This window comes from Colletes latitarsis, chromosome 11 (assembly GCF_051014445.1).
Source record: "Colletes latitarsis isolate SP2378_abdomen chromosome 11, iyColLati1, whole genome shotgun sequence".
Classification (NCBI taxonomy): Eukaryota; Metazoa; Arthropoda; class Insecta; order Hymenoptera; family Colletidae; genus Colletes; species Colletes latitarsis.
Genome location: NC_135144.1, coordinates 21124494 through 21152332, shown reverse-complemented (window position 1 = coordinate 21152332; position 27839 = coordinate 21124494). Strand labels below are relative to the sequence as shown.

General features: G+C 38.5%; 2 protein-coding genes across 3 annotated transcripts; one reads left to right on the top strand and one right to left on the bottom strand.

Moving 5' to 3' along the window:
* The first annotated feature begins 804 nt into the window (after positions 1-804).
* Positions 805-24684, top strand: LOC143348172 (uncharacterized). Its single transcript, XM_076778099.1, has 3 exons — positions 805-1494; positions 23645-23827; positions 23990-24684. Exons 1-3 carry the CDS (start codon positions 1351-1353, stop codon positions 24074-24076), a joined length of 414 nt encoding a protein of 137 aa, XP_076634214.1. The 5' UTR covers positions 805-1350; the 3' UTR covers positions 24077-24684.
* Positions 24685-24692: 8 nt separating this feature from the next.
* LOC143348170 (tRNA (uracil-5-)-methyltransferase homolog A) lies at positions 24693-27598 on the bottom strand. 2 transcript variants are annotated; one of them, XM_076778095.1, is made up of 8 exons: positions 27099-27598; positions 26817-26975; positions 26539-26734; positions 26334-26461; positions 26003-26253; positions 25688-25919; positions 25265-25457; positions 24693-25069 (listed from the first exon to the last, which is right to left on the bottom strand). In XM_076778095.1, the coding sequence occupies exons 1-8, from the start codon at positions 27399-27401 to the stop codon at positions 24819-24821; spliced, it is 1713 nt and encodes a 570-aa protein (XP_076634210.1). In that variant the 5' UTR covers positions 27402-27598; the 3' UTR covers positions 24693-24818. The 2 variants fall into 2 exon arrangements, with proteins under 2 accessions (XP_076634210.1, XP_076634209.1); XM_076778094.1 differs by having other exon boundaries at positions 24694-25069; positions 25688-25922; positions 27099-27594.
* Positions 27599-27839: the final 241 nt, after the last annotated feature.

Genomic DNA, 27839 nt, shown 5'->3' with positions numbered 1-27839 from the left:
AACGGATACAGTTAAAGTAACTTTATTCGATTCGTTACTCGGTTAAAATTTTGCCCATATTTGCTGCACAGTACGTAAATATGACTGTCGAGACGTTTTCTACTGAAACTTTATATCTTTATATTCTCAATTTCAAAATCTGGTTACATTTTTAACGAAATCGACCAATGGGGATTTGAATTTTCTGATATTAAAGGAAACAATTCTTATCTGTTCGACTTATTAAAACTTATACTAACAAAAGGAAAAATAGAAAAAAATAATTTTGATTCTACAGGTACCAGAAATAACCAGATACTCGAATAGTATTCCAATTAAATTCAAATGGTTCAATATCTAAATAGGATTCAAATTGGGAAGGATACGGAAGATATAAATATCGTCCCTTAGCGGAAATTGGATTACAAAGAGAAAGACGAGCGTCAAGTTTAATATAACGAAAAAATTGAAAGATTAGCCATGGAAGTCGATCGTTGTAACTATCGATCCCTGGCGCGTGCTGGCGTGGAACATCAAGAATCTCAAAGCATTCAAGAGTCGGCGAGACTTTCAAGAAGTTAAATATCTTTCCATCATTAAAAAACAGTAAGAAGATTACTAAACGAAACCTTAAATTTTTCATTTATTATGATAATAACTATACGAAGGTAAACAAAATAATTGCAAGTGATTTAATTACCTTTGACCGTTCGACCAAGCGATTTTTAGAGAGAAGACCACGCTTATTTCTTTCAGAATTAACTGGTCATCCTGGTTGCAGAATATCGTAAAAATAAATGAAGACCAGGTCTGACTGGCTGCTTGTCGGAGGGTTAAAATATGAAAAGCAAAAAATTGACGTTTGACCGATAGAAATCGGTCTTTTGGACCTACCGTGCGCGGTGCGACGAGGAAGACGCCGCGAGGTAGTCTGCGGGCCAAAAAGTTACGTATAACAGCGCTTGCGTACGCCGCGAACTACCTAGATATATACGGCCTGTTGCCGTTCGAACCGCCACATTGCGTCCTCGAGCACGTCCTTTCGTCTTTCTGGTACCAACCCGCGTGCCGGTAACCACACGACACCCACGAGTCGCTGTAACAGAGCCTAGAAAACAGACTACGAGGCCAAAGTCCAGTCGTTCGATACACGTTCGTAACTCAGCGAGCGCAGCTTACAGCCGGTCAGAATCGAAAGTCGATACAAGGGACCGTTTCGATCGAGTTTGCGAGAGGATCGAGAGGCAAGTTTCCCGCCATCGAGGACCGAGGAAGACTGTTGTGGAGTCGAAAGGAAATCGAGGATCCCGAAGACGCGTCCTTGGATAGCTGGTCCCGGATTCTGAGAGTCGATCGAGCAAGGTCTCAGAGATGGGGAACGGAGTGATTCCGCTGGTGGTGGTGGCTATGGTGCCCATCATCGCCGGTACCATTGGTCAGCGTGCACTGAACAAGAGGAACGTCCCGACGAACCTGGACTTTCCTGACTACGCGACCAAGTACGACGACTATCCGGTGAGTAACAACTTTTGGAGTTTGTTCGGCGAAATTCGGCGGGGGTGTCTTTGGACGATGGACGTAGGAGTCGGGGACGAGAAAATATTCACGCGAAAGAGACAATCACATTATCTGGACGCTAGATATAGATAGAAAAATATCCATTAAGTCTGTTACTTTAGTGTTCGTTGCTGTATAGTGTAGATTTATTCTACTGGCGTTAGTGGCTTTTTATTCTACTCTTGTTACTGTGGGTCAAAAAGTAAATCAACTAGTCTTGGAGACACTATTCACTATACATTTTTATGTAATAACAAGTTGATAGATTTCCTATGGGGCATCTCTATCTCCAACCGTTTTAGTCTAAAAGGCTTAAATCCGGTTCTTTCTTTCTCATCTCTATAATGGCAAAAAAAGAAGTATTAATAGTTTTGTTTATGTCCATATGCTGACCATTGATCCTATTTATTTTGTTATTTCGTGATTAACCCCTAAGTGGAATCTCAATCTCAACTGAATTGTTTTACTTAATGTTGATTTTTACCAAACTGATAAATGGAAATTTCCTTTAAAGTATTTAAAAAATAATGAACTAATAGAAGATTACATAAGTTTTCAAATAATTACATTGACATATACTAAATAATTATTAGTTTAAATTTACTGAGGGTTCAATAATCCACTTAAGGGTTAAATTTTAAGAAAATATGAGTTATTTCGTTTCAATTGATTTTTTTACTTATAAAAAAGAGAAAGACGCCGAGGACACCGCGAGATAATCGAGAGGTTAGGGTTCGCGGTTTTATTCTGTACCCCTACAAACTACAAATTAATGCTATCGGGCAAAAGTTCACGTAGACGAATACGAATCAGAAATATTCTTAACATATTCGAAGATATTTAAATTTAAAATTTGTAAGCGATCGTGCGATCATTTTGACGAATTGTAGATTATGATTTATCGTTCTCGTTGATATTTCTCTGTATTTTTCAATCAGTTGTTACGACTTCAAATTTGTAAATTGCTTTTCAGACCACTTTACGCCGTGTGTCGAAACCGCCATCTTGAATTTGAAATTTTTTCCAGTATTTGCGCCGCGTGATTGTTTCCGGGTTCCCCACTCGATCTTGAGGCCATGTTCGAAGTTCTCTCACTCCCCTAAAATAAGCTTTTGTCTGCCATTGAGGGAAGCTAACCATGTGACGAAACGGGACGCCGACTCACGATCAACAAGTAGATTTATGCTATTCCTACGAACACCTTCGAGGAACGTGCTTTTCACCCTAACTTTATTGTCACTTTCATCGAACCGTCCCTGTCCAAACACTTCATTATTCGTAGAAAGTTTTGTAACACGACCACGCTTCATTAACCGTTCCTCTCGTTAGCAAATTTCTTTAGATACGAACTAAACTGTATTTTTAAAACCACTACGCAATATTATATACTAATATAAACTTCGATAGCGGGGAGTGAAATAACAAAATGGAAAGATTCCATCTTCAAACAGATTTGTACATTTTGGGAAACAATTTGAACAATTTGTCACGCCACGATTTGGAAATATTTGAACAATATTTGAACATAATATTTGGAATTGCAATTTCTTGGACAAACCAAGAGGCGATAATGGGGGATAGAGGTATAATACAGTTAACAGGGTACGAGTGATGCTAGAAAATGGCGAGAATATTTTTATCTCGAACACGATGGTGTAATTAGATTGTTAGAAACGAAATGGCTGTTGCAATTTGAATTCCCCGCCTTTGTGCCTCGGCTTTCGCTTTGCAAGTGGCGTCGCGTTCCAGAGACTTCAGTCGTTCGACTGAAAATATGTTTCAAGAAGAATTAGGTACGAAAACGGTATGAATGTGGTAACAGTGTTTTTGTCATCTTTCATACTTGATTAGTGGTAGATTTAGAAAAGCTCAAGGGAGAGAGCTAATAAAATATTGCGAAAAGTTTGGTCGAGATACGAAGGCGTAGCGGAAGACGATACTTTCTAAGTTAGACAACAAAGGTGGATACGTTTTCTAAATAGAGGAGGGTTGCCTGATGCGTTCTGGTCGCCCAAATCGTGTCTCTTCAATTTCTGTATTGATACTCGATACAAACACCCGCTATTAGAGTAATAATAATGAAAAGTATTGATTTGACTACCCCGTAAAAATCTACCAAACATTTTCTGCTACAATCTGATCATAACTGGCAGTTCATCGTACCCAGAATTCAATTAGAAACGGAAGAAATAGCATTCGTACCAATTTGTTAGAATTTCCAACCGACGTTTTCGTGGTGCAAAAAGGTAACCGCTGAACTTGGGAAAGCTCGTTTCGTTCCTGCGGTATCGTTCTCGAAAAGGAACGTCATTTGCAACCGCGATTCGAATCGCAGGAAATCAATTTCGCGTGTATTTCTCGCGGCTCGTCGACGGATACCGTTCGATGGAAACGTTGGAAGAAAAATCCGTGGATTTGATTCCTGTAACGGCGCGCCATTGAAAAGGTCAGGTGCTAGTGGTGTCGCATCGACGCCCAATTCCAGCTTTTTCCCGTTTATTTTTTTTCTTCTTCTTTCGCCACTGATTCAATTTTTGCACCGCGTTTAGCGGCAAAACCAACCGAGAAACCTCGCGTCAAGCTTGCCCGTGAAAGGTCTCGGATGAAATGAAATTATCTGTACGTACATAGGTATGCCAGATGTACACTCCCAGCCGCAAGTCGCTTGATACAGAATAATTTCGTTGGAAACTTGAATTTTACATATTTTCGAAGACGCCATCTTCGGGAAAATAATAGAGAATTTCTCAGGCAACGAATACGGAGTGTAAAAACGTTTATTTTGTACGATTTCATTTCTACGAGTCCCTTGATACGAAATGATTCGCTAGAAGCTTGGATTTTAAATATTTTCGAAGACGTAAAAATTTTTACTTCGTACGATTAAATTTTCGACTCGTTGGGTGTACAAAAATTATTTATAGAGAGATTCTTGACGGATTGTATGGTAAAAGAATACGATACGAGGGAAAAGCAGAATTTTCACGAAGCGTTCGTATAATACAAGTTCTAGTTCGCACATAATTCGTTCGCGAATGTCACCAGTAGCCGGACGTCATTGAAGTCGTAACCAGTCAAAAACGTTTTCAAGAACGAAACGAACGTCGACGGCACAATAAAGTAATTTAATCAATCAATTGTCTCCTTTCGAACGGCTTGCGAACTCGCCGGATTCGACGACATCGACAAGAAGAGCGAACACGATCGTTCTTATTCTCGATCACGGCTGAACAAATCGACCGTTCGCGTTTCGTAATCGTGTCATACAATATCCAATTCTTCCTCGACGTTATGACTATGTCGCGAGAACCTGTCCTTGGCTCTTTCCGGGCTCTCCCCGGTCCTGAAATTGCAATCTTCTCCAGTTTCTTTATTGCACGATCGCGAGATCCCTTTGTTTCTCGTGGTGAATAAGTGTAAGCTGAGTATTTCATCGTGTATTCCCTTTCTTCGATCTCGAAGATACAACAAAACCTAATAAAAGAAGCACGACGAATTGGTATTTTAGTTTCCATCCGCGAATCGAATCGATTCTTCGTGTCCCCTCGCCCTTCACACGCCTGATAGCGATAATGAAATCTTAAAGAGAAATATTTATTCATAAATCATTCTGAAAGAATTATTTTTGATTGCAGGAGTTAATTACAAACATTTCTGGTGAATACACATACCCTCGAAATCCTACTCACTTTCGAGAAAAAAATTCGAGTAGACACTGAAATTTTTAGACGAAATTAAAAAATTTCAAATCATACTAAAAAAATTATTTTTAGATGCAGGGGTCAATTATAATCATTTTTGGTCAATATACATATCCCCGAATTCCTACGCATTTTCGAGAAAAAAATTCCTTACCGAAAATCTAATTTCTGGCTAGGAATGTCTGCCCGAATTTTCATGCGAATCTTTAAAATGTCATAACTTCTGAACGGATTGGACGATTTTAATGTTTAAAAAAGCAAACTACGCGTATTTTGGTGGGGAATATGTAGAAATCGCAAAAATATTCGAAAAGTTGATCCTTGACCCCGAAAAATGAGAAAAACTCCATAAAAATGGTCCAATTTTCAAACGGCCATAACTCCTACAATTGTGAAGGTATCTCGTTGAAATTCTTTCCTGAAGTAGACCTCATGGGTACCTACAAAAAAGTATTAGACAACTTTTCTGTAGGGCGTCAAACAAAATTATTAAAAATGAAAAAGGAATTTTTAAGAAAAATCGACAGGGAGTAGGTGCCTAAATATTTCGACGAAAAAAAAATTTTTCAAATCGTTCTAAAAAAAATATTTTTAGCTGTAGGGGTCAATTGCAATCATTTTTGGTCAATAGACATACCCCCGAATTCCTACGCATTTTCGAGAAAAAAATTCCTTACCGAAAATCTAATTTCTGGCTAGGAATGTCTGCCCAAATTTTCATGCGAATCTTTAAAATGTCATAACTTCTGAACGGATTGGACGATTTTAATGTTTAAAAAAGCAAACTACGCATATTTTGGTGGGGAATATGTAGAAATCGCAAAAATATTCGAAAAGTTGATCCTTGACCCCGAAAAATGAGAAAAACTCCATAAAAATGGTCCAATTTTCAAACGGCCATAACTCCTACAATTGTGAAGGTATCTCGTTGAAATTCTTTCCTGAAGTAGACCTCATGGGTACCTACAAAAAAGTATTAGACAACTTTTCTGTAGGGCGTCAAACAAAATTACTAAAAATGAAAAAGGAATTTTTAAGAAAAATCGACAGGGCGTAAGTGTCTAAATTTTTCGACGAAAAAAAAAATTTCAAATCGTTCTGGAAAAATTATTTTCGGTTGCAGGAGTCAATTACAATAATTTTTGGTCAATATACATATCCCCGAATTCCTACCCATTTCCTAGAAAAAAATTCAGTACATGCGGAACTTTAAACGTTAATAACTTTTTAACGAAGCCTCCATCAACAAATTAGTATTCTTGATTTTCGTCTTATTTTGGCCTCAAAAATCTCCTGTTATAATTTTTCCCAGGGGTTGCCGAACACTCTGTATAATAGTAATAATATTTTTTGCACTTTGTTTTTTATATTAATTTCTGTACATTCGGTTGTTAGAATAATTTGACGGTGATAGAGGAAAGAATAGAGCCGAATAATGAACATGGTTCCTCGCATTAACGAGCGACAAATAATTAATAATTGTCACGCATTCCTTTCTAAATGTTACTATCGAGTCGCAGCGAGAACTTTGCCCATTTGTTTCTCGACTTCAACGAAAAGCAAACGCGAGAACAGTAATTAATCGCGGATGTAACTTCCCGTTTACGTCTCGTCGTCTTTTCGCGAGTTATTCAGTGCCACGTTTCCTAACAGCGCGATGCTTTCGAGGCAGACGAACGGAAACTAGCCCCAGAACGATTTTAATACTGCAAATCCTTTTTATTCGTTAATTAGAGGAACGTAATTTCCAAGATATTTTTAAATGTATTTCAATAATATTCGAATATTTTAATATTTGAATCGCTGGATCAAACCAGCGTCGCCGAAATTACTTATTTAGCCTCCGTAAGAAAATAAATATTTTTCGTGACAAAAGAATTGTACGATCAGACCATAAGATAGCGGCGTTATTATTTTATCTTCTATTTTAATAAACGAAATAGTGTGCTTAAATTAGCACGGATCGAACGGTTTACGTTTCATTCGAATGGACATTCTGCTCGTGAAAAAATTAATTGCTAGTTGCGACGCGTTGGACGATCCGGTCGGAGTGATCGATCGATCCAGCCGTGGGTCTGTCAATTTTAAATTAGAAAGTTATAATTACCGCGGAGAAACGGAATCGGGACGACGTCGCGCAGATTTCGACAACTTATTAATTGTCCAAGTTCGTTTGACAAACTCTCGCTCCAACAGAATGAAAACCGTTCTAGCAATTATTGTTATTCCGTTCTATCTACCCGGGGGCTATTTAAACTTAGAAACGAGTGATACGAAAATCGCCATCTTTATTATTTACTAAGCACTATTGTATACTTGATTGCGAAATTACGGGGTATTGGGAACCGGGGAATCTTTTTAACAGTGCAACTGTAGGCAAACTGTTACTGCAGTTTACTCGCAATTAACTTGGATAACTGATAAATTATTTCGTACTGCATTAATCACGCGTCTCGGTGCTCGGACACCAGCGAGACAAGACGCGACACCGTACCACCTATGAATCACCCTGTTGCGTAACTTTCTACTAATTTCCAATTAATCTCGTCGATGATTTCTCTTGAAAACGGGTATAACACGACCCACTCGTTGATACCCACACACGTTCATACGAACGTAATTAACCCTCCAATTATTTTGCCGTAACTCATAAGTTCCAAATCCATTCTTTCCACATTCTCAAATGTCTAATTTAATACTATTCCCAATATGTATCTTCTGTATGGAGGAACTGGTCAAGCGAGATCCTTACATCCTTATGTACAATGTATCTTTTTCAGCCCATTTTTCTGAAGCTCTAGACCCCCACTACCATTTTCGTGTCACTCGCAACATTACCGACAGCTTACAGAAATGAACGCAAGAGGAAGTGAGACAGAAAATGAAATTACACAAATTCTAATGTTTTTTTAACAAAATGATACCTGTAAATACGTATGGTTTCCATTTTGAAACATCAAAATCCTCCAATCCGTTCAGGAGTTATGATTCTTTGCATATACGCGTGAAATTTTCAGTGAAAAATTTTTTTTCTCGAAAGTGCGTAGGATTTCGAAGGTATGTCTATTGTCCAAAAATGATTGTAATTAACCCCAGCGACTAAAAATAATTTTTTTAGTATGATTTGAAACTTTTTAATTTCGTCTAAAAATTTCAGTACCATCTCGAATTTTTTTCTCGAGACTGCGTAGGATTTGGGGGGTATATCTATTGACCAAAAATGATTGTAATTAACCCCCGCGACTAAAAATAATTTTTTTAGAACGATTTGAAATTTTTTAATTTTGTCTAAAAATTTCAGTGTCTACTCGAATTTTTTTCTCGAAAGTGCGTAGGAATTTGACGGTATGTCTATTGACCAAAAATGATTGTAATTGACCCCCGCAACCGAAAATAATTTTTCCAGAACGATTTGAAATTTTTTAATTTCGCCAAAAAATTACAACACCTACTTGAATTTTTTTCTCGAAAATGGGTAGGATTTCGAGGATATGTCTAATGACGAAAAATGATTGTAATTGACCCCCGCAACTAAAAATAATTTTTCCAGAACGATTTGAGCAATCGACGTATTGTAATTTCATGGGCATCGAATGTCGACTGTTTTTGTCCCGACAATGTTTGTCTAAATTTTAGCTTTCGTTCTCCAGCCCTATTCCCGACGTGTTTAATCATTTCGTCGCGTCGTATTAAATAATATTTTCTCGTTCGAGCTATTCTTCTTCGTTACGGGGTTAATAAGGTCCGTTTGGTGCACGGCATGGGACCAGACCTCGGATTAATTAACACGCCGATGCCGTCCCGACGCAATCAATATCCATCGAAAATACTTCGTTCCGCTTATCCATCGTTTTATTCAGCCCGACGTTTCATTTTTTCCCCCAAAAAATTCGAATTCTTTTTCCGCTGGAAAAATTAGTCCACGTTAATTGCGTACCAATCTCCATAAATATATCACTAGAAAGTTTCGTTTTTCCGAATATTATTCCGGTGGAAAAAATAGTCCGTGTTTATTGCGTAGGTATCAATCTAGTTCCATAAATATATCTATGGAAGGTTTCGTTTTTTTTTTGTTTTATTTTTTTTTAATTTTCTATACTGGTTTCGTAAATAATATCATTGAAAGGTTTCATTTATTTGTTCTCGTACTTTCGTCCTGAAATTCGAGTCTTTTTCGACGGAGGAAAAGCAGTCCACGTTAATTATTGCGTGCCAAGCTAATTTCGTGGATACGTCACTGGAAGGCAATCTCTGTGGTTCCACCTTTGTACTCGTAATTCCCTTCCTTTTGTCTTGCGATTTTAATTGCATTCAAAGTGACACGCAGCAGGCTTAACTTTAATTGAACGACAAAGTTTAAAAAATCGAAATTCGTATTCTTCGACTCTTTGACAATGCAAAAATATGTGCAAGCGCTTAAGTAGCGTTGTAATATTTAAAAAGAATGAAATAACACCTAAAAAAAAATCTGTAAACTTTAGCAAACACTCCTATTTTCGATAGGAACAGCGACGGTGTAATATATTTAGTTATTTTTCAATAAAGAAATATTCAAACATTGTCGTTCAAAGATGAAGCATCCCATCGGTGGACGACTTAAGACACTGTCCTTTCCGGCGTCGAAGTCTCTAAAAAGATGGCGCATTCGGAGAGAAGATCTTGACCGACAATTACCAGACACGAGTCGCTTCAAATTCTAGAGCCTTCAAACATTGATTTTTAATATATGAAACTTCATTAAACAATAAAACAAATAAATATCGTATCGTTTTACTCTTTTTTCGAGTAACTTATTCTATACAAATTATCATTAGACTGAGAAATTGCTTGGAAGACATAAATGACATTGGAAAAATAAAAAATTATTAGTCTTTCGATACCGTATAAATTGCATACAAAATATTGTTTATGTCGTTACAAGCAGGGGATACCATGTGAACCTAATCAACTAGAAAGAATTGTGTAAAAAGTTTCGTAAGGACGACGTCCACGCATGAAAAAGTATGGTTGGCAAACGATGTCGAGACCAGTCGTGACGTTCGCTTGGTGGACAAAAACTATGTAACGCGATCTGGTGTTTTCCAAACTAAATGGCGCGTAATAACTGATTCGACTACGAACACCTAATTATTTTAAGTCGAACGAAAAGAACTAAATCGAACATTTTCGAAACAATGATGGAGGATAGAGGTATACATATAATTTATCTCGGACACGATAGTATAATTAGATCGTTAGAAACGAAATGGCCGTTTCTCGCAATTCGAATTTCCCGCCTTTGTCTCTTGACTTTCACTTTGCAAATGGCGTCGCGTTCGTATCGTTTAAAAAGTACATATTTCGATTTATCATCCTCTACAAACTTTAGCTTTTCGACTGAAAATGTGTTTAGAAAAGCTTAAAGGAGGAAGTAGAGGTACGAAGTCCAACAAAAAGCACTAAATCGAACATTTTCGAAAATTTTAATAACGTAAGAAAATATTGACAACGGTTTAACTTAGGCAACCGGGCAGTCCACGTTTAATTCATCTTTCGTTCGTCGCCAAGTTCGCGACGATAGGTCTCATGTACGTTAATAAAAACTAACGAGGACGTCGAAGTGGTTTCAATCATCGTTAAATCGATTTACGTCCGCTACGTGGACGTTGAATTATTTGCAAAAGGAGACGCTCGATGTGTCCAAGATCGAACGATTGGATATTTGTTTATTTCGCTGGTGGACGCGGGATAATCCCGTGGCGCAATAAAATTATTATCGCCGACAATGGCGTCCGCTTAATAAGCTTCTGACGCGACGCAAGCACAACACCCTTTTGTGCCATCGACGAAAGTAAAACAGTGAACAATTGTATCAAGCGTTTGTCTTCCGATTTTGTCCGCCCAATTTAATTTTCCTTCATTTTTAACACGCGCTGATCCCGAGCGGAACGAGCGTCTCGTAACATAAATTTCCCCTCGATTACTCCCACGCGTCTTTCCTTTTTCTCGACCACCCTTCCTTTAACACGTATTTACTGCCCGAAGCATCTGTCTCGTGATGCCACGAGCCCTTTAAACGTTTGCAGAATTAATGCTTTATCACGTGCCTGTCGGCTGACCCCTGGTCCGGAAATACGTTCGAACTTTTCGGTTCTTCGCGAACGTGAGTCTTCGTAATCACTCGGACGAGGATAAAAACTAATTACCCCGCGTTGGGCATCGATCGATGGAAAAGTTGCAGTTAACGTTCGATATTTATAAATTATTACTGAATAAAGATATCGAACATTAACACTAGGTTTACGGACACTCGTTGCGCATATTTTTATTGTAATTCGCTCTGTTGATAGTTACATTAAAATGCAATTTTTCTTTTAATTAGAATGTATATTCGTATCATTACATCAATTAAATCCAATATAAATTGCTAGCAAATATTTATGAGTTCTGTAACGTTAGGTTTAGAATCTTAATGCGTCAAATTTACGTATTCCGTAAACCTAGTGTTAATGTCGAACCACTTGTCCTTTCGATTATTTTTTCCTCCGAATCATTTCGCGAGGGAAGAACTTCTGGTTTCTCGTCTGCTTTTATCGCGAAGTTATCCGACGGGAACGGAAAATGGCGCGAAATCGTGCACGGAATAACAGTCGAATCGCACGGACGTCGCGTCGATTTGTTCGTCGCGTGACCAGAATCGAATATCGTGATCGAAACGCGTCGCGTTCACGTCGAAAAATATCGACATGTTTTTCGACTTCGCCGAACTCGCCACCGCATTGTTCCCGAATCTATCGACAACGCGGATAAAAGCCTCGTAGTTTATAAATAGAAATAAAAGAATTTTGATATTTCGAGAACCAGAAATTGATGGAGAACGTTTTAGGACGCGAAGCTAGGGAACTAAAATGGCTGTTGCGTTTCTCTGTACAAGTATTCGCACTGTTATTTTATTACGCGATTTTAAAATGGTTGCATCTTATATAAATATTTGAATTTATTGCAATGCTTCTTTTTAAATTTCCAGCTTCGTTATTGTTACTTCTATTTCCTTCTTTTCGATTTGTTGAAACGAGGAAGAGCCCGTGTGCCAACCTTTAGAACTAATCTGTTATTGCTCGTCGCAGTCAATAGGGAAACGTTTCCAATCGGGAAAGGCAACTTCTGAAAGTAGAGTGTACGAGGGTAGTTTTTTTACGAGACCATTAGGAAAAAGAATAAGAGAGTAGTTCGATCGACGCTGTTCGCGAACTAAGCTTCTTTAAACGATCGTAAACTTCTGGGCATAAATTATCGAGCACTCGATAAACACTAAAAGCATACGAATCGACATTACGAAATAGAAAATGCCTGTTATAAATGTTTGTGATCAAAATTCTAAATCATCATATTAGAGTATACAACGAAATAAACATTTGTACAAACCTTCGTAAAAATCGTCGCCCGACAGTTAGGATTGTATTATAGGTGTTGCTGGCGCCTATGTAAGCGACTAAGGGGTCGACCACGTATTCATTTCCTCCCCAAAACGATGACCCAAAAACATTTCTAGCTTACTCGAACCCCCATTCAATTTTCCCCGGCCGCAAAACATCCCCTCGACTTTCCGACCGATTAGACTGACGTCTTATAGGATATAAGTTGGATACCAGTTTTTCCTAGTCGAACGTGAGACGTGTCTCCTTTATTGACTCTGAAACGATGCTTCGACTAACGAGAAACCCCAGCCACGTGCCCCTTTTCCCCTCCAACGCGGACATTTTTCGGTTTAAAGCGTGTAGCGCGTAACAAATATAATTGAAATTTCTCCCAAAAACATCGAATTATCCTGAATTTTAATATCTGTATATTAATTTTCCAATGAAATTATTTTACAAACGATATCTCGAAAACTATGGACTTGCGTAAGCATCATCGTTCGACAGCGTTCTACGAATTATTCTAATAAGATTTTGTACGGAGTGTATCTTGAAGTTTGTTAAACAAAACATTCTTGCATTTTCTTACGAGAAATACTGGGTTCGACGTTCGAGTTCCGAGCGTCCTACCAAAGTTTCGCGCGAAATTGGGCCCCTTTATTATCGAAATAAACGAATCAATCGTTCCCGCGTTCGTTCGAACGGCGTCGGTTATTCATTTAGCGGGATTTGTCCGCGCGATGGCTCCCGCGTCGCTGCTAAAATTAGCGACAAAGAAATTGGCCGGAATTAGCGTTTACCACGCGATTATTGTTCCAGCAGATACGCGACGCGGTGAAACGATTAACGATAATTCGACAGGTCGGCATTGAAACGAACGGAGGCAGCCATATCTCCACCGACAATTAAATCCATTCTGGCGGGACGAATAGCTGCGTAATTGTTCCCTCAGTGCGTGTTTCGCGATTTCGCCGCCCCGAGCTCGCCCGTGGGCAGGATTCATTGTCGTCCCGCTAACAAAAATACAGCTGGACCTCCATTATGCGAAACTCTATTATCCGTATGTTCAACCATACGACCTATCTAGTATTCAAACGTTGTACGCCCCCGTAGAGCGTACTCCTTATTGAAACACTCTTCCCTGACAATAATCAGGATAATTATCATTAGTGCTCCTCGTTGATAAACTGAATTTAAAAAGAATTTTTGTTCTATTTCCTCGGTATCGAATTAAGTCTGTTTTTGCCATTTGTCAGGAGAAAAACTGCAGCAAATGTACATTTCTTTGCAACTAGAAATTTGAGAGTTAGTAAATTTCTGAATAGTACTGAAACTACTGCCATACGGAACGAGCTATGAATTACTTTTGATTGTTGTTAAAGTGGGCTTGAGTTAGTCTCAGATACAAAATTATAAAACAATAATATACAGGGAGTTCGGCCACTCCTGGGAAAAATTTTAATGGGAGATTCTAGAGGCCAAAATAAGACGAAAATCAAGAATACCAATTTATTGATGAAGGCTTCCTTAAACAGTTATTAACGTTTAAAGTTACGACCGTACTGAATTTTTTTCTCGAAAGTGCGCAAGATTTCGGGGGTATGTCTATTCACCAAAAATGATTGTAATTGACCCCCGCAACCGAAAATAATTTTTTCCGAATTAATTAAAAATTTTTTTTTTCGTCAAACTACTCCTTGTCGATTGTTCTTAAAAATTCCTTTTTCATTTTTACTAATTTTGTTTGACGCCCTACAGAAAAGTTGTCTAATACTTTTTTGTAGATACCTATAAGCTCTACTTCAGAAAAAAGTTTCATTGAAATATATTCACAATTGTAGGAGATATGGCTGTTTGAAAATTGGACCATTTCTATGGGGTTTTTCTCATTTTGCAGGGTCAAGGATCAACATTTCGAATATTTTTGCGATTTCTACATATTCTCCACCAAAATACGCGTAGTTTGCTTTTTTAAACATTAAAATCGTCCAATCCGTTCAGAAGTTATGATGTTTTAAAGATACGCATGAAATTTCAGTGAAACATATCGACGATATGGTCAGACATGAAATTTTCGGTAATGAATTTTTTTCTCGAAACTGAGTAGGATTTCGGGGGTATGTCTGTTGACCAAAAATACTTGCAATTGACCCCTGCAACTAAAAATAATTTTTCCAAGACGATTTGAAATTTTTTTTTTTCGTCAAAAAATTCACATCTTCTCGAATTTTTTTCTCGAAAGTGGGTAGGATTTCGGGGGTATGTCTATTCACCAAAAATAATTGTAATTGAGCCCCGCAAGCGAAAATAATTTTTCCAGAACGATTTGAAATTTTTGAATTTAATTGTTAATAACTTTTTAACGAAGCCTCCAACAACAAATTGGTATTCTTGATTTTCGTCTTATTTTGGCCTCTAGAATCCTCTATTAAAATTTTTCCCAGTGGTGGCCGAACACCCTGTATATCTAAATTTTAACTTGTGTTCTGAAATGAAATTCAGCCCGGAAAAGATAGCGTCGACCGTTCCACTCGGCTCCTAACCTCAAATTGTGGTTTACTTCACCGCATAGATAGACGTCCATTCGGTTATAATGTACAATTAGTCGGCGAACGTGGCTCGAGTTAGGGGCAAACGTACACCCGTGTGATTTCCTAAAACTCTGATTTATGGAGCTTCGCGACATACACGGTGGTACGGAAACTTCGTCCACCCGAGACGTTTCCGTTAGTTTTAGGTAGATTCACTCTATTTTTTAAAATAGAATCTTTTATTATCCTTAGCGTGGTCAAGGCTGTTTAGAAATATGATACGAGGTCGTTCAATTCATTTTCCACTACAATTTGTGGCGACACTTTCTGCACTTGCCAACAGAGGGCTACGCTCTCTTGCAAGTACTCGATCGACCACGTATTCTTATATTCTTCGACAAATTAACGAATGTCTCGATGTCTAAGGTCTGCTAAGGTTGCCTTCTACCAATGAAGGTAATAAATTGTACGACGAACTGAATGAAAAATTTTCGTCGGCGATACGGAACCGTAAAATAACCGTATCACGTAAACGGACCCGAAAAAATGGACGTTTTCAGGATCGTTCGGCGTTGAAGAGACGCACGATCGACGGGAACGCGTCAGCCGTCGGAACCCAGAACGCGTTCGTTCGCGTCGATTCACAGACGGTCGTGATTCAATTATCGATAAACGGAAAACTATCGACATGCACGCGTTTACGATTTAATTATCGATAAGTTTCGGGATCGATTCGATAACGTAATTGTCCGTTAGGTTTCTCCTTTTCCCTGCTATCCCGTCCAAAAACAAAAGCGAATACCCTGGTATCGATGGGTACAGATTTAGAGTCCACGCCGAGCGGAATCGATTTTAATTAAAATTTTCAGATCGTTACGATTCCTTAAACACGCGTCTAAAACCCGATCAAGCCCTTTGTAGCCGCGGATTACGCGTCGTCTCTTTACCGAGGCTGCTGATAATCTCGAAACGCGTGCCCTTTAACAACGTTCTCCAAGCCGACTCCTTTCCACGGATTATCTGTTATCGAGGTTCGGATCCTAGCGATCGTTCCTCTATTCCCGGTTTTACAGCAACGATTTTACGCATGAAAATTCTCTCTACCCCGTAATAACCACGTAACGTCGAAAAATCTGTTCCGTTCTTTGTGTCGTGGAAACATATTTGTCGCGTCGCAAATCTAGGATAAGAGTTTACCGTAAACCGTAAGTATAAAAACAGATTAATACCGCAACTATGATGAAATCGAATGTCTTCATTTATACATCGTACGAAAATTTTTTAAGAGCCTCTTAATTTTGTGTTCGTTTCATTATAGCTTCGCTGGAATAGTAGTAGTACCCCGGGTACAAAGTTGCTGCTTATTGGTCCCCCCCAATCCTCCCTAGCGCTTAATTTGTATTCGCGCGTCGCGAATCGATTCTTGCAGTCTCGTTCGAGTTCTCGAAAGGCCGGTCGCGTCTCTCGTAATTGCATCGAACGCGTCGACGGAGGACGAAACCGTCGACGGGAACAAGGATGGCGGATTATCGATCAAGGTTTCGCTTAATTGCGACATTCATCCGCGAATCAGCATTGTTTAGCATAAACCGAACACCTCGCCAACGTATCTTCTTTCGACTCGTTTCTCGTAAACGAGTTTTCCTCCCTCGAAACGAGAAACACGGAGACGCAGGGAATGCGTTCCAAAGTTACGTGATTCGACCACGAGTTTTCAATAGTTTTCAGCCCTTGCAAGAAGAGGGCAAAGGGGGCCTTTCGAGTCATAGATTTAATTCGAAACTTTGTTATTACGCTGCTGGTGTAGATTTCGACACCCTCTTCGTGGAAGTATACGTATAGTATAAGAAAAGGAGGGGGAGTTTCATCATTAAAGACTTTCTAGCAGACCCTGCCTTAGACGACTGAGATATTAGGAAGTCAGTCGAGGATTGTATATATAGCAACCGAGAGGTCGATCGAGCGCTTGTGAGAGCGCGACCCCTCTGGTGGCGAACATGGGAAGCGACGCCACAATACCATTATAGCATAGGAAACTCGATATCTTTCGAGTGACTTGCGTTTAAAGTTTTTCAATTTAACGCGATTACTGGCATGATGGTCACCGGTGCTTTGAACCCGCAACGTATCTTTGAAACGCTTACAATAAACGAATGTTAATACTTGTAAATTTATTCTGGTTTTTTTTTACGTTTTAACCCTTCCTATAAATATATATTTCACCACAATCGTTTCCCTGAGACTTTCGTTTCTACGCTATCTACTACTTTTTGCTCGACTTTAATCTGAAATATTTCTTTGATCGAGGTATCCTTTTCACGCCAAACACTTTTGGGACAAGAATACGTGTCATCCATTCACGATCGACGCGGTGCCTTATATTTATTATGCCACATATTTGACAGCGAGCAAATTCGAACAAGAAGATGGACACTTGACCCGAGGCAATATCTCGACTCGATTTTTTCCACGAAACCTTTACAAAACCGAAAATGTATGCAAGAAAATTTGAAATGTGAGGTTAAATATGCAATTTAATTAATCGTTAACGCTCGAAGTATCAAATAATTAAAAATAATAATGAAATTCATAATTTATTAGCCTTGTCTATTAGATATAATGATCAAATATCGTAATAGACCACAGCTGCTGACAGTTTCCATTTTGTAGTACTCAATGCTCAAATTATACGCTTGGATATATGCTCTTAATCGAATATTGCACATTTAATAAATAATAACCTAATCTATTGATCGATAAACTATTTTAAGCATCAGACGGTATTTAGGTACAAACATTAAGTATTTTTATCCGTGTTTTTAACAAATCTTTATCAAAATGAAAATAAGGAAAATCGATTTTCTATCAAAAATTATTAAAGTGCCCCGTTAATGGCTCCCGCGTATAATGTGGAAAATAGATAAATAGTATCGACTAATTGTCACTTCGTATAGTGGAATTAATGTTACAGTCAGAATATTGACAGGTTTAATTTAAAGGGAATTATTTAAGAACTAGGGACATTTCAGTCACATGAACATTGACGAATTATTCATGAAACGTTCCTTTATGATTAAACACCACGGATCAATTTCACTCGACATTTTGTCTAATGGCTAATTGTCGTCAATGACTAATATTTAAAACTTCTAACATTAGATTACGTAAAAACCAAAAGTTTGGTTAGAAACTTATGAAAGAATCTCTCCTAATCTAGAAATTTTCTAACCTGTGTAAATACAGAATATCTGATCTATGATTCAAGTAAAAAGAAAAAATACCCTGGTAATACGTATTTATCAAATTTTTTAAAAATATTTATTTCACGATTGCAACTTCCTTAAGCAAAGAATCTACAGTTCTTTAAGTTTTCTCAAAAGGCATTAGAGTTTAAAGTTCAAGCCACTCGGAGTTCCAGAGAAAAGTTACGCATCGAATAAAAAAATCTCGCTCCGAGAAAAACACGTTTAAAGTTTAATGAAGGTTGGTCGGAACACTCGGAAACGCCCCACGGAAACAGTTATGGCTTCGTTAATATTTCACGTTTCGCCACGATGTTTTAAATGAAGAGCTTTTACGTCGGCCAATTATTGCCAGGCTTCTAAATTCATGCATTTATCACAATGAACGCCTTCAATCCTTTATTAAAATTTTACCGCTTAATATAAGCGGGCAAAAGTATATTGAAGGTTATGGTCCTCGATTATGGTATAAGATTACAGTTGTATTTACCTTTTATTGTTAAACATCCTTAAAACGAAATAATGCTTGAGATTAGAAATTGTAAACCTTGCAACTTTTCTTAATATTTACTTATTAGAAGGCTACTACTTTTTTGTTACTCCTACTCAAATTTCTATTTTCATTTGTCATATCATATACTCTTTCAAGAACACGATTAATATGAAAAATATCAATTTTGTCTGAATCTACTTCAAAATGGAGTCTATTGGATAATTGTTGCAGTCAGACAACTCGAACGAAAGTGATACGATCCGTTCGATGAGAAATGAAGGACACATTGTATTCGGGGCTTCTTGATTCTAACCTAACCGTTATTGGACCGCGACCAGCAGTCATTGACTAGCAGTCATTCGACGCACGTAAACAGAAACCGTGTAATTCCGTTTCGCCACAATTCTCGTACACGTATTTCTACAGCCAACAGGAAATTATAGATTTAGACTGAACAAGGCGGAATCACACCCTCCCTATACACCAAACATGACTCCTGTCCACTACCATTTATTTCGATCACGTTAATGTTCTCCAAATAACGAAACGTGTAGAGGATAAATCATCCCCATACCTTCTATCTTTTATTATAATTGTTATTCAATTACATCTCTTGTAAATATTTATGAATACTATCTTTTTTCTTTGCTTGCGTGGGTGAAACCTAACCTCACACGGTGAATTCTAGCACTAAGTTGGCAACGCTGTTCACTACCATTTATTTCGATCACGTTAACGTTCTCCAAATAACGAAACGTGTAGAGAATAAACCATCCGTATACCTTCCATCTTTTATTATAATTATTATTCAATTACATCTCATGTAAATATTTATGAATACTATCTTTTTTCTTTGCTTACGTGGGTGAAACCTAACCTCACACGGTGAATTCTAGCACTAAGTTGGCAACGCTGTCCACTACCATTTATTTCGATCATGTTAACGTTTTCCAAATAACAAAACGGGTAGAGGATAAACCATCCCTATACCTTCTATCTTTTATTATAATTGTTATTCAATTACATCTCATGTAAATATTTATTAATACTACTATCTTTTTTCTTTGCTTACGTGGGTGAAACCTAACCTCACACGGTGAATTCTAGCACTAAGTTGGCAACGCTGTTCACTACCATTTATTTCGATCACGTTAAAGTTCTCCAAATAACGAACCGTATACAGGATAAATCATTCGTATACCTTCTATCTTTTATTATAATTATTATTCTATTACATCTCATGTAAATATTTATTAATACTACTATCTTTTTTCTTTGCTTACGTGGGTGAAACCTAACTTCAGACGGTGAATTCTAGCACTAAGTTGGCAACGCTGACAAGAAAGTCAGGCAACCTAATCCCGCACATAACCCCATTAGATTTGTCATTTTCAATAGTTTCGGAAGTCGGCAAGACGTATCCTTCCTTCGATTATTCCTAATTCCTTCTGAGTAGTTTCAACGACGTCGCTATTGCTCGATGCTCCTCACGTAATTACATTTCCGTTTCCGGTACGCTGTTCCGCTAATCCATGGCTAAGAAATCTTTAATTGCACCCGACTGTCCCGGACATTTTTCCGTTGCATCGCGACGTTGATCGCGAACGACCGCAACTGGCCCCGATTTTTAATTACCAACAAATTTATCTCGCGGAGAGTAATCGAATTAAATTTTGTTCGTTACTTTTTTCTAAGCCCCCCTCTCGTACATAATTCAACCACTGACAAACTAAAATTGATGAACGTAAGAAGTAAAGCGAATTAAATTACAAAAGTTTTGTATAACATGATAGTTTATACAAATGTTAGATATTTTGTTTTCAGCAGAACGAATATGGAGGGAATTCGCACGAACGGAAATAACCTCGTTTATTGGCCGGACGAGTTTCTTTATATTTTCGCGAATGGGCCAATAATCTGTTCACGTGACTTAGATATGAGACTGCTACCGTTTCTATGACACGTCGCGAGAAAGTAAAGGCCGACCTTTTGAAAGCCCTGTGGGAAATCGCTCGGAACAAATAACACTGTGACAAAAAAAAAAGCGACGTTTACCTTGTCTGACCCGTGCTACGTGATCACTTATTTCACTACGCGGACATTTTCCATGGGAAATCAGAGTTCCTTTTCTTTTTACCTTTTACTGTTTAGGTCGCCCAAGAAATTGAACTGGGACGGGTGAAATCTTCCGTCCCGTCGAGAAATCTCTGTCACGATCGTCCACGAGATTTTCATCGACGATTAAAATCCTCAAGCTATCGTTATTCCCATTGTTCCACTGTTTGGGCGTACGATATGTTGGCAACAGTGAAGAATAGTACCTTAGTTTAACCACATTGAATGCCACGCCACACACAACTGAAAATAACATAACCTAAAATTTGTTGTAACTTCATTAAAATTCGCGAGTTCTATTCAAATTTATTTCCTTCGACAACTCACATTGAGAATTCAGACATGGTTCTTCAAAAATAACTAGTAGGTTGTGACAACTATTTAATTTCCCATCTTCGGTAAGACCAACATTTCGGACTGAAAATTTCTAGTAATGTCAATGATAAAAGAAAACAAAATTGAATCCTCGTTCTCGATCGAACGAAGCCGAAATAATACGCAGTCGGGCAAACTGGCTAGCTAATTAGAAAGGTTAATTAGTACGGTTACTGAACGCGATAATTAGTTCAAGATCAAGTTCGTAACTTTCGCAGAGCCTCGAGCTATGACGAAATAATCGAATGGAATCCATCGGTAAATGGCTCGTTGGATCATCGAAGTAACTTCGGTATCTACGGAAAACTGCGCATGCTTCGTTTACGCTCGGTTTTCGCTGAATTTCGCAAACGAGCATATAGCATTATGGAATAGATTCGATTTTCACTTATCGAACGCAATCAATGTTGGGGTTATTGGTGATATCGATCCCACTAATGTTGTAAATGACACGAAAATGATAATGGGATTTCGAGACCCTATAAAAATGGGTCGAAAAAATACAGGGTGATCGACCACGCCTGGGAAAAATTTTAATGGAAGATTCTAGAGGCCAAAATAAGACGAAAATCAAGAATACTAATTTGTTGATTGAGGCTTCGTTAAAAAGTTATTAACATTGAAAGTTTCATTCGTCCTGAATTTTTTTCTCGAAAATGCGTAGGATTTCGGGGATATGTCTATACACCAAAAATGATTGTAATTGATCCCCGCAACCGAAAATAATTTTTCCAAAACGATTTGAAATTTTTTTTTTTCCGTCGAAAAATTTCACATCTTTTCGAATTTTTTTCTCGAAAGTGGGTAGGATTTCGAGGGTATGTCTATTCACCAAAAATGATTGTGATTGACCCCTGCAACCGAAAATAATTTTTCCAAAACGATTTGAAATTTTTTTTTTCCGTCGAAAAATTTCACATCTTTTCGAATTTTTTTTTCGAAAGTGGGTAGGATTTTGAGGGTATGTCTAATGAACAAAAATGATTGTAATTGACTCCTGCAATCGAAAGTAATTTTTCCAAAACGATTTGAAATTCTTTTTTTCCGTCGAAAAATTTCACATCTTTTCGAATTTTTTTCTCGAAAGTGGGTGGGATTTCGGGGGTATGTCTAATGAACAAAAATGATTGTAATTGATCCCCGCAACCGAAAATAATTTTTCCAGAACGATTTGAAAATTTTTTTTTGTCGTCGAAAAATTTCACATCTTTTCGAATTTTTTTCTCGAAAGTGGGTAGGATTTCGAGGGTATGTCTAATGATAAAAAATGATTGTAATTGACCCCTGCAACCGAAAATAATTTTTCCAAAACGATTTGAAATTTTTTTTTTCCGTCGAAAAATTTCACATCTTTTCGAATTTTTTTCTCGAAAGTGGGTAGGATTTCGAGGGTATGTCTATTCACCAAAAATGATTGTGATTGACCCCTGCAACCGAAAATAATTTTTCCAAAATGATTTGAAATTTTTTTTTTCCATCGAAAAATTGCACATCTCTTCGAATTTTTTTCTCGAAAATGGGTAGGATTTTGAGGGTATGTCTAATAATAAAAAATGATTGTAATTGACCCCTGCAACCGAAAATAATTTTTCCAGAACCATTTGAAATTTTTGAATTTAATTGTTAATAACTTTTTAACGGAGCCTCCATGAACGAATTGGTATTCTTGATTTTCGTCTTATTTTGGCCTTTAGAATCCCCCATTAAAATTTTTCCCAGGTGTGGCCGAACACCCTGTGTATTGGATGGAAGATCTACTCGTATACTTTGTCTGTGGTTGCATTCTCTCAGTCGTACGCAGGTTAAACACCATTCTAAGAGGAGCAGGTCGTGACATCTGAATGATGGGACGCGAACGAAAGAGTCGCAGCCAAGGATCCACGGCGGTTAAAACTCCATGGCAATTATCCTCGTGTCTAATTAATTTTAATTGGCGTAAACATTAAATATCGGGTAGCCAGGGAGCGAAATACCGATGGAAACGAGCATGATAATAATGGGTCCACCCTGCGCGTTACCGTGGGTGTACTGTATGTATTACCGTGTACGCCGCTTCGTGCTATTCAATCAATTATCGCGTAAATCCTGCGTACGTGTAATTAACGCGTTCGTGAATAACATAACTCGTTGCTCGGACGTTATTATTATTCCCTGGAAGCGGATAATGAGATGGCATTAATTTTTTTTTAATGCCTGCACTAGGAAGCACACGTCTGGACTTGTCATTAGGCATTTTGTTCTGGGCTTTTCTCAGGTGGTGGTGCCGAAGAGGGCGGCTCTTTTGCTCGACCAGCTGATGGTTGCGCTGCAGAACGTCGTCGACAATCAAGGCAGAGGCGAACTTAGTGGCAGTAGATCATTTTCGAGATCTTCGGGACCTCATCTACCGGCCAGCGACTCGCAGATCGTCTCGTCGGCGGACGAGGAAACTGTGAAGGTTGTTAACGTGTTACTTGCGGATTATTCTGAGACTAAAAATGCTAGTTCGCTAGATCACCCTTTCTTATTACAGTGTTGCGTAGATTGATATCTAAAACAACAAATCGGACACATTATTATACGAGAAGGGGTTAATATTGCCTTCCGTTGTTAATTTCAGATGGACCTTCAGCGACGCGGGCAATCGAAAGGACGGATTTACTGGCGCTGCTACTTTAACGCCGTGACGTGCTTCAAAAGAAAGTGATAACGTGCTGGAGTCTAATCAGCCTCACCGTCTTCGTATCGCCTCGCCCCACCCCGCCAGTCGCAACGTGGTCGAAATCCCTTGCGTGCTTTACCCGATCAGAACACAAGAGAAATAAATCACAAAGCCAAGACAAAACTTAGACCCTAAATCCAACTTGATGATTCTGCCTTTCCTCACGGGTCGGGATCACCGCTTGTCCCACCTATTCTAACATCTTTTAACACTCTACTTTACCCCTTACAAGCATCGACGACCGCGAGAGCAACGGATATACGAATCACTGTGTCAAATATTTGTCTCTCTGGCTTATTAAGCGATCGGCATACAAGTATCGATTAAACGTATATATCTACTCGAAGCGTATCAAGCAAGACGAAACCCAGTGTGCTCGTTCAATTGGTTCTAAAATTAAACAATCCCTTATCGACAAATGATATCCTAATAGATTCCAATCCGACGTTCCCCAAACCTGTCACCGAGTCGCGTAGAAGGTAAGTCCGTTATTTTAAGGATGTCATATCCACGTCGATAGGTTCTCGTGAGTGACGTGCTATCGATATCTAATATATCGCTGGTCTTAATATTATTATATCAAATAAAGTGATTATTCAAATTGCTAGTTGTATACAGAGGAAGGTGCTTTTATTCGGGACGCACGTAACATCGACAGAACGTTTTAACACAACGAAACAAATATTATAGATCGCCATTAACGAAGTCTGATCTAAGGATTGGATCGCTAAGTGGAGTCGCGTGATTTCATTGCTACGGATAGCCTTTCCAGGCACAACACCAATTCGCAGTGTTTGGTATGCGGAAACATGTCCACGCCGATGGCTTTTACAGGCACCAAAGGTTCACCGACGTATTGCTTCGAAGTGGGTCTGGCCAGATCCACCAAATTTCTTGCAGCAGCGCCAGGATCGCAGGATACGTACACCAGCCTCGATAACTTTCTAGCTTTGCGTAAAGTTAGCAACGCTCGCTGGTCTGAAATAGTCCCGTATCGTTTGATATAATCGAAATATTATCACTGTTATTAACATCGACAGAAGATGACCCTCTGAGAGCAAAGAAAGTATGTGATATCCAGTTTGGGATCATCATCGGAATTACAACATTAAGTATAACATCGTTAATGCTAATATCCCCTTAAATATTGAATTTTTATTAATGGTATCTTACGAAGTCCGGCCCGCGGAGGATCAACGACAGCGATAATGTCGGGCTTCGTGGTCCGCCGAATGACCGGCGACAAGATGTCCTCCGCTTTTCCAACGAAAAATTCACAGTTCGTCACGTTATTCGCGATAACATTTTCCCGGGCATCTTTAATAGCATCCTCCACTATCTCCAGTCCGAACACTTCGCCGCAATGCTGGAACGACTCGCGTTTAACATTTATTTATTCAAATAAACGGGAATATCCTATTAATCGCAACAATACGCTATATAATTAAATTGCCAGTTAGCGTCTAGAATGGATAATACTCTGGTTAGGCGACCATACTACGCCCACGTATTAGGAGGAATTTAATAACTTTAATCCCGTTACTTGCGTCTAAATAGAACTATACTTTTATGTACCTCTCACGAGATTAACTATACCTTTGAAAATACAAGTCCAATCGTCCCTGTACCGCAGCAAATATCGAGCAACGCGGTATCCTCGGTAGGTTTTGCCAAGTCAATGGCTGCTTTGTACAATACCTCGGCGCCCAGCGTGTTCACTTGAAAGAACGCTTGCGGAGAAACTTGAAATTTCATGCCCAATAGCGTCTCTTCTATATATTTTGTTCCACCGATATGATAAAGATTGTCTCCGCTCTCCCCGTCTATGCTTCTAAGTGAGAATGAAAAAACTGATCGAACCGGAACGAGACTACCCCCGACTCTTGAATCTTACTTTTAGACGAATCTTACTTTTTACTCATCGTTTGAAAATATAAAGATGTTACGTGCGCCTCGGCGCCTTTCCCCGTCTCGAAAAAATCTTTCAGCTGCGATCTTAATTCCTTCAATCTTTCCGCGCTCAAGTCCTGAGGATGCATTCCCACTATTACCATTAAATTGTCGGAACGAGTACTTCTAACGGTAACCTGTCTCCAGTACCCGCTATGATCGACCGGTTGAAAAGGTTTTAATTGAGAGTTTTGTATGAATTCTTCGAGTACCTAGAATTTACTTAATACAAAAAAAGAAATCTAAAAGGTACGACCAAATTGATGGAAGTTCTCTATAAAATAGAACTCACTTTAGCGACAATTTTCATTTTAGTAGGAATGTGGCACAAGTCGTCTATCGGCCCTACCGCCGTGGAACCCGCCGCGTAACTAGATAATCTAAATCCTACTACAACCTTGTCTTCCTTGCTACTCATACCTACATTCCATCGATTTTATATTAACAGTTGAAGTTAAAATTTATTTTCGAGATAAATAGACCTGACAAAAAATTACCAACTGTAAATTCACACTTGTTTCTGTATTCTGTGATCGTATCTGTACTAAGAATAGGGAGCAATTCGCAAGGCAACCCTTCGTATTTATCCTTCTGATACTTTAACCAATCCTGGAGATCACCTTTGCTCTCTTTTAGCATTTGTCTGCAGATAGTTACTAGAATAGATCTCATATCTTTTTGTTTCAGCTCTAACTGAAAATATATCGTGTAGCCTTTAGCCTTTGTATTTCTATTATATTAGACCGGTGGAAAAATTTTGATATAATTATCTTACTTGGCTCTCGTAAGGTGTATTCCACAATGGTATAGTAGTTGCCTTGACTCTATCTGCTTCGGATATACTCTGATCAGATTCATCTGTTTTTAAACGCTTATTTGCACTTTGCTGTTCCAACCTTCGTTTTATAAATGGATCCGGCACAGGTTTTGCAATCTATTTTACAAAGTCAAATCTATCGATTACAGTGGGTCCTCAACTTAGATGATTTTAGAGCCTTTTGTAACCCGAGGACGTGCTTTACCAACATTTGGTAAAAAATGAAAATTAACAATATACCTGAGCGCGGAGCTTACAGTTTTTCCATAGAATCCCATTTAATTTTTCTATGGCTTTTTGACGGCCTTCTTCGCTTTTGAATGATACGTAAAGCCATCCACTGCCACGTTTCGGTGGCTTCACCTTTCGCGACTCCAATTCAAGCTTCTCGTTCAGAAACTTCTTGAACTCGCCTATTCCATAGTATTTTGGCAAACCGCGTATCTCAATTTTATATTTCTCCGACGTGAAATCATCTCTGTCAAGGTACGCGTAAGGATTTTTCTCGGTTTCCGCGGTTTCCGCGGTTTCGGTCGTAGCCATTGCTTTCAAATTTTATTTTAACTATATAACTACACACGCGGATCGTCTACCTAATCATATTAAACTTTCACGATAAATGAAAATAGTCGAACTTAAGGCACGTGTCTTTACGTCTGTCTATCATCAAAATCCACGTGTTGTTTTTTATGTTTATGTTAGGTTAGATTATAACCACCTCTAACCTGACCTGATCGTACAAAACAGAAGCTCACGTACACGGGACTGAATATTAGTGTGCATAAGTGAAAGCACAGTTCCTTTGAGCATAGACAAGGCATACGAGTAGACCTTTCACCTTATGGACTTTCGTGGCCCAATCTGACTGCCATACTGGCCTGAAAAATTTTGGTGGTCCACCAGTCTGCTGGTTGGTGACACTGCGCACAATATACATCGATAAATATCGATATTTATATTGTTTTACATTGTTTAATGCGA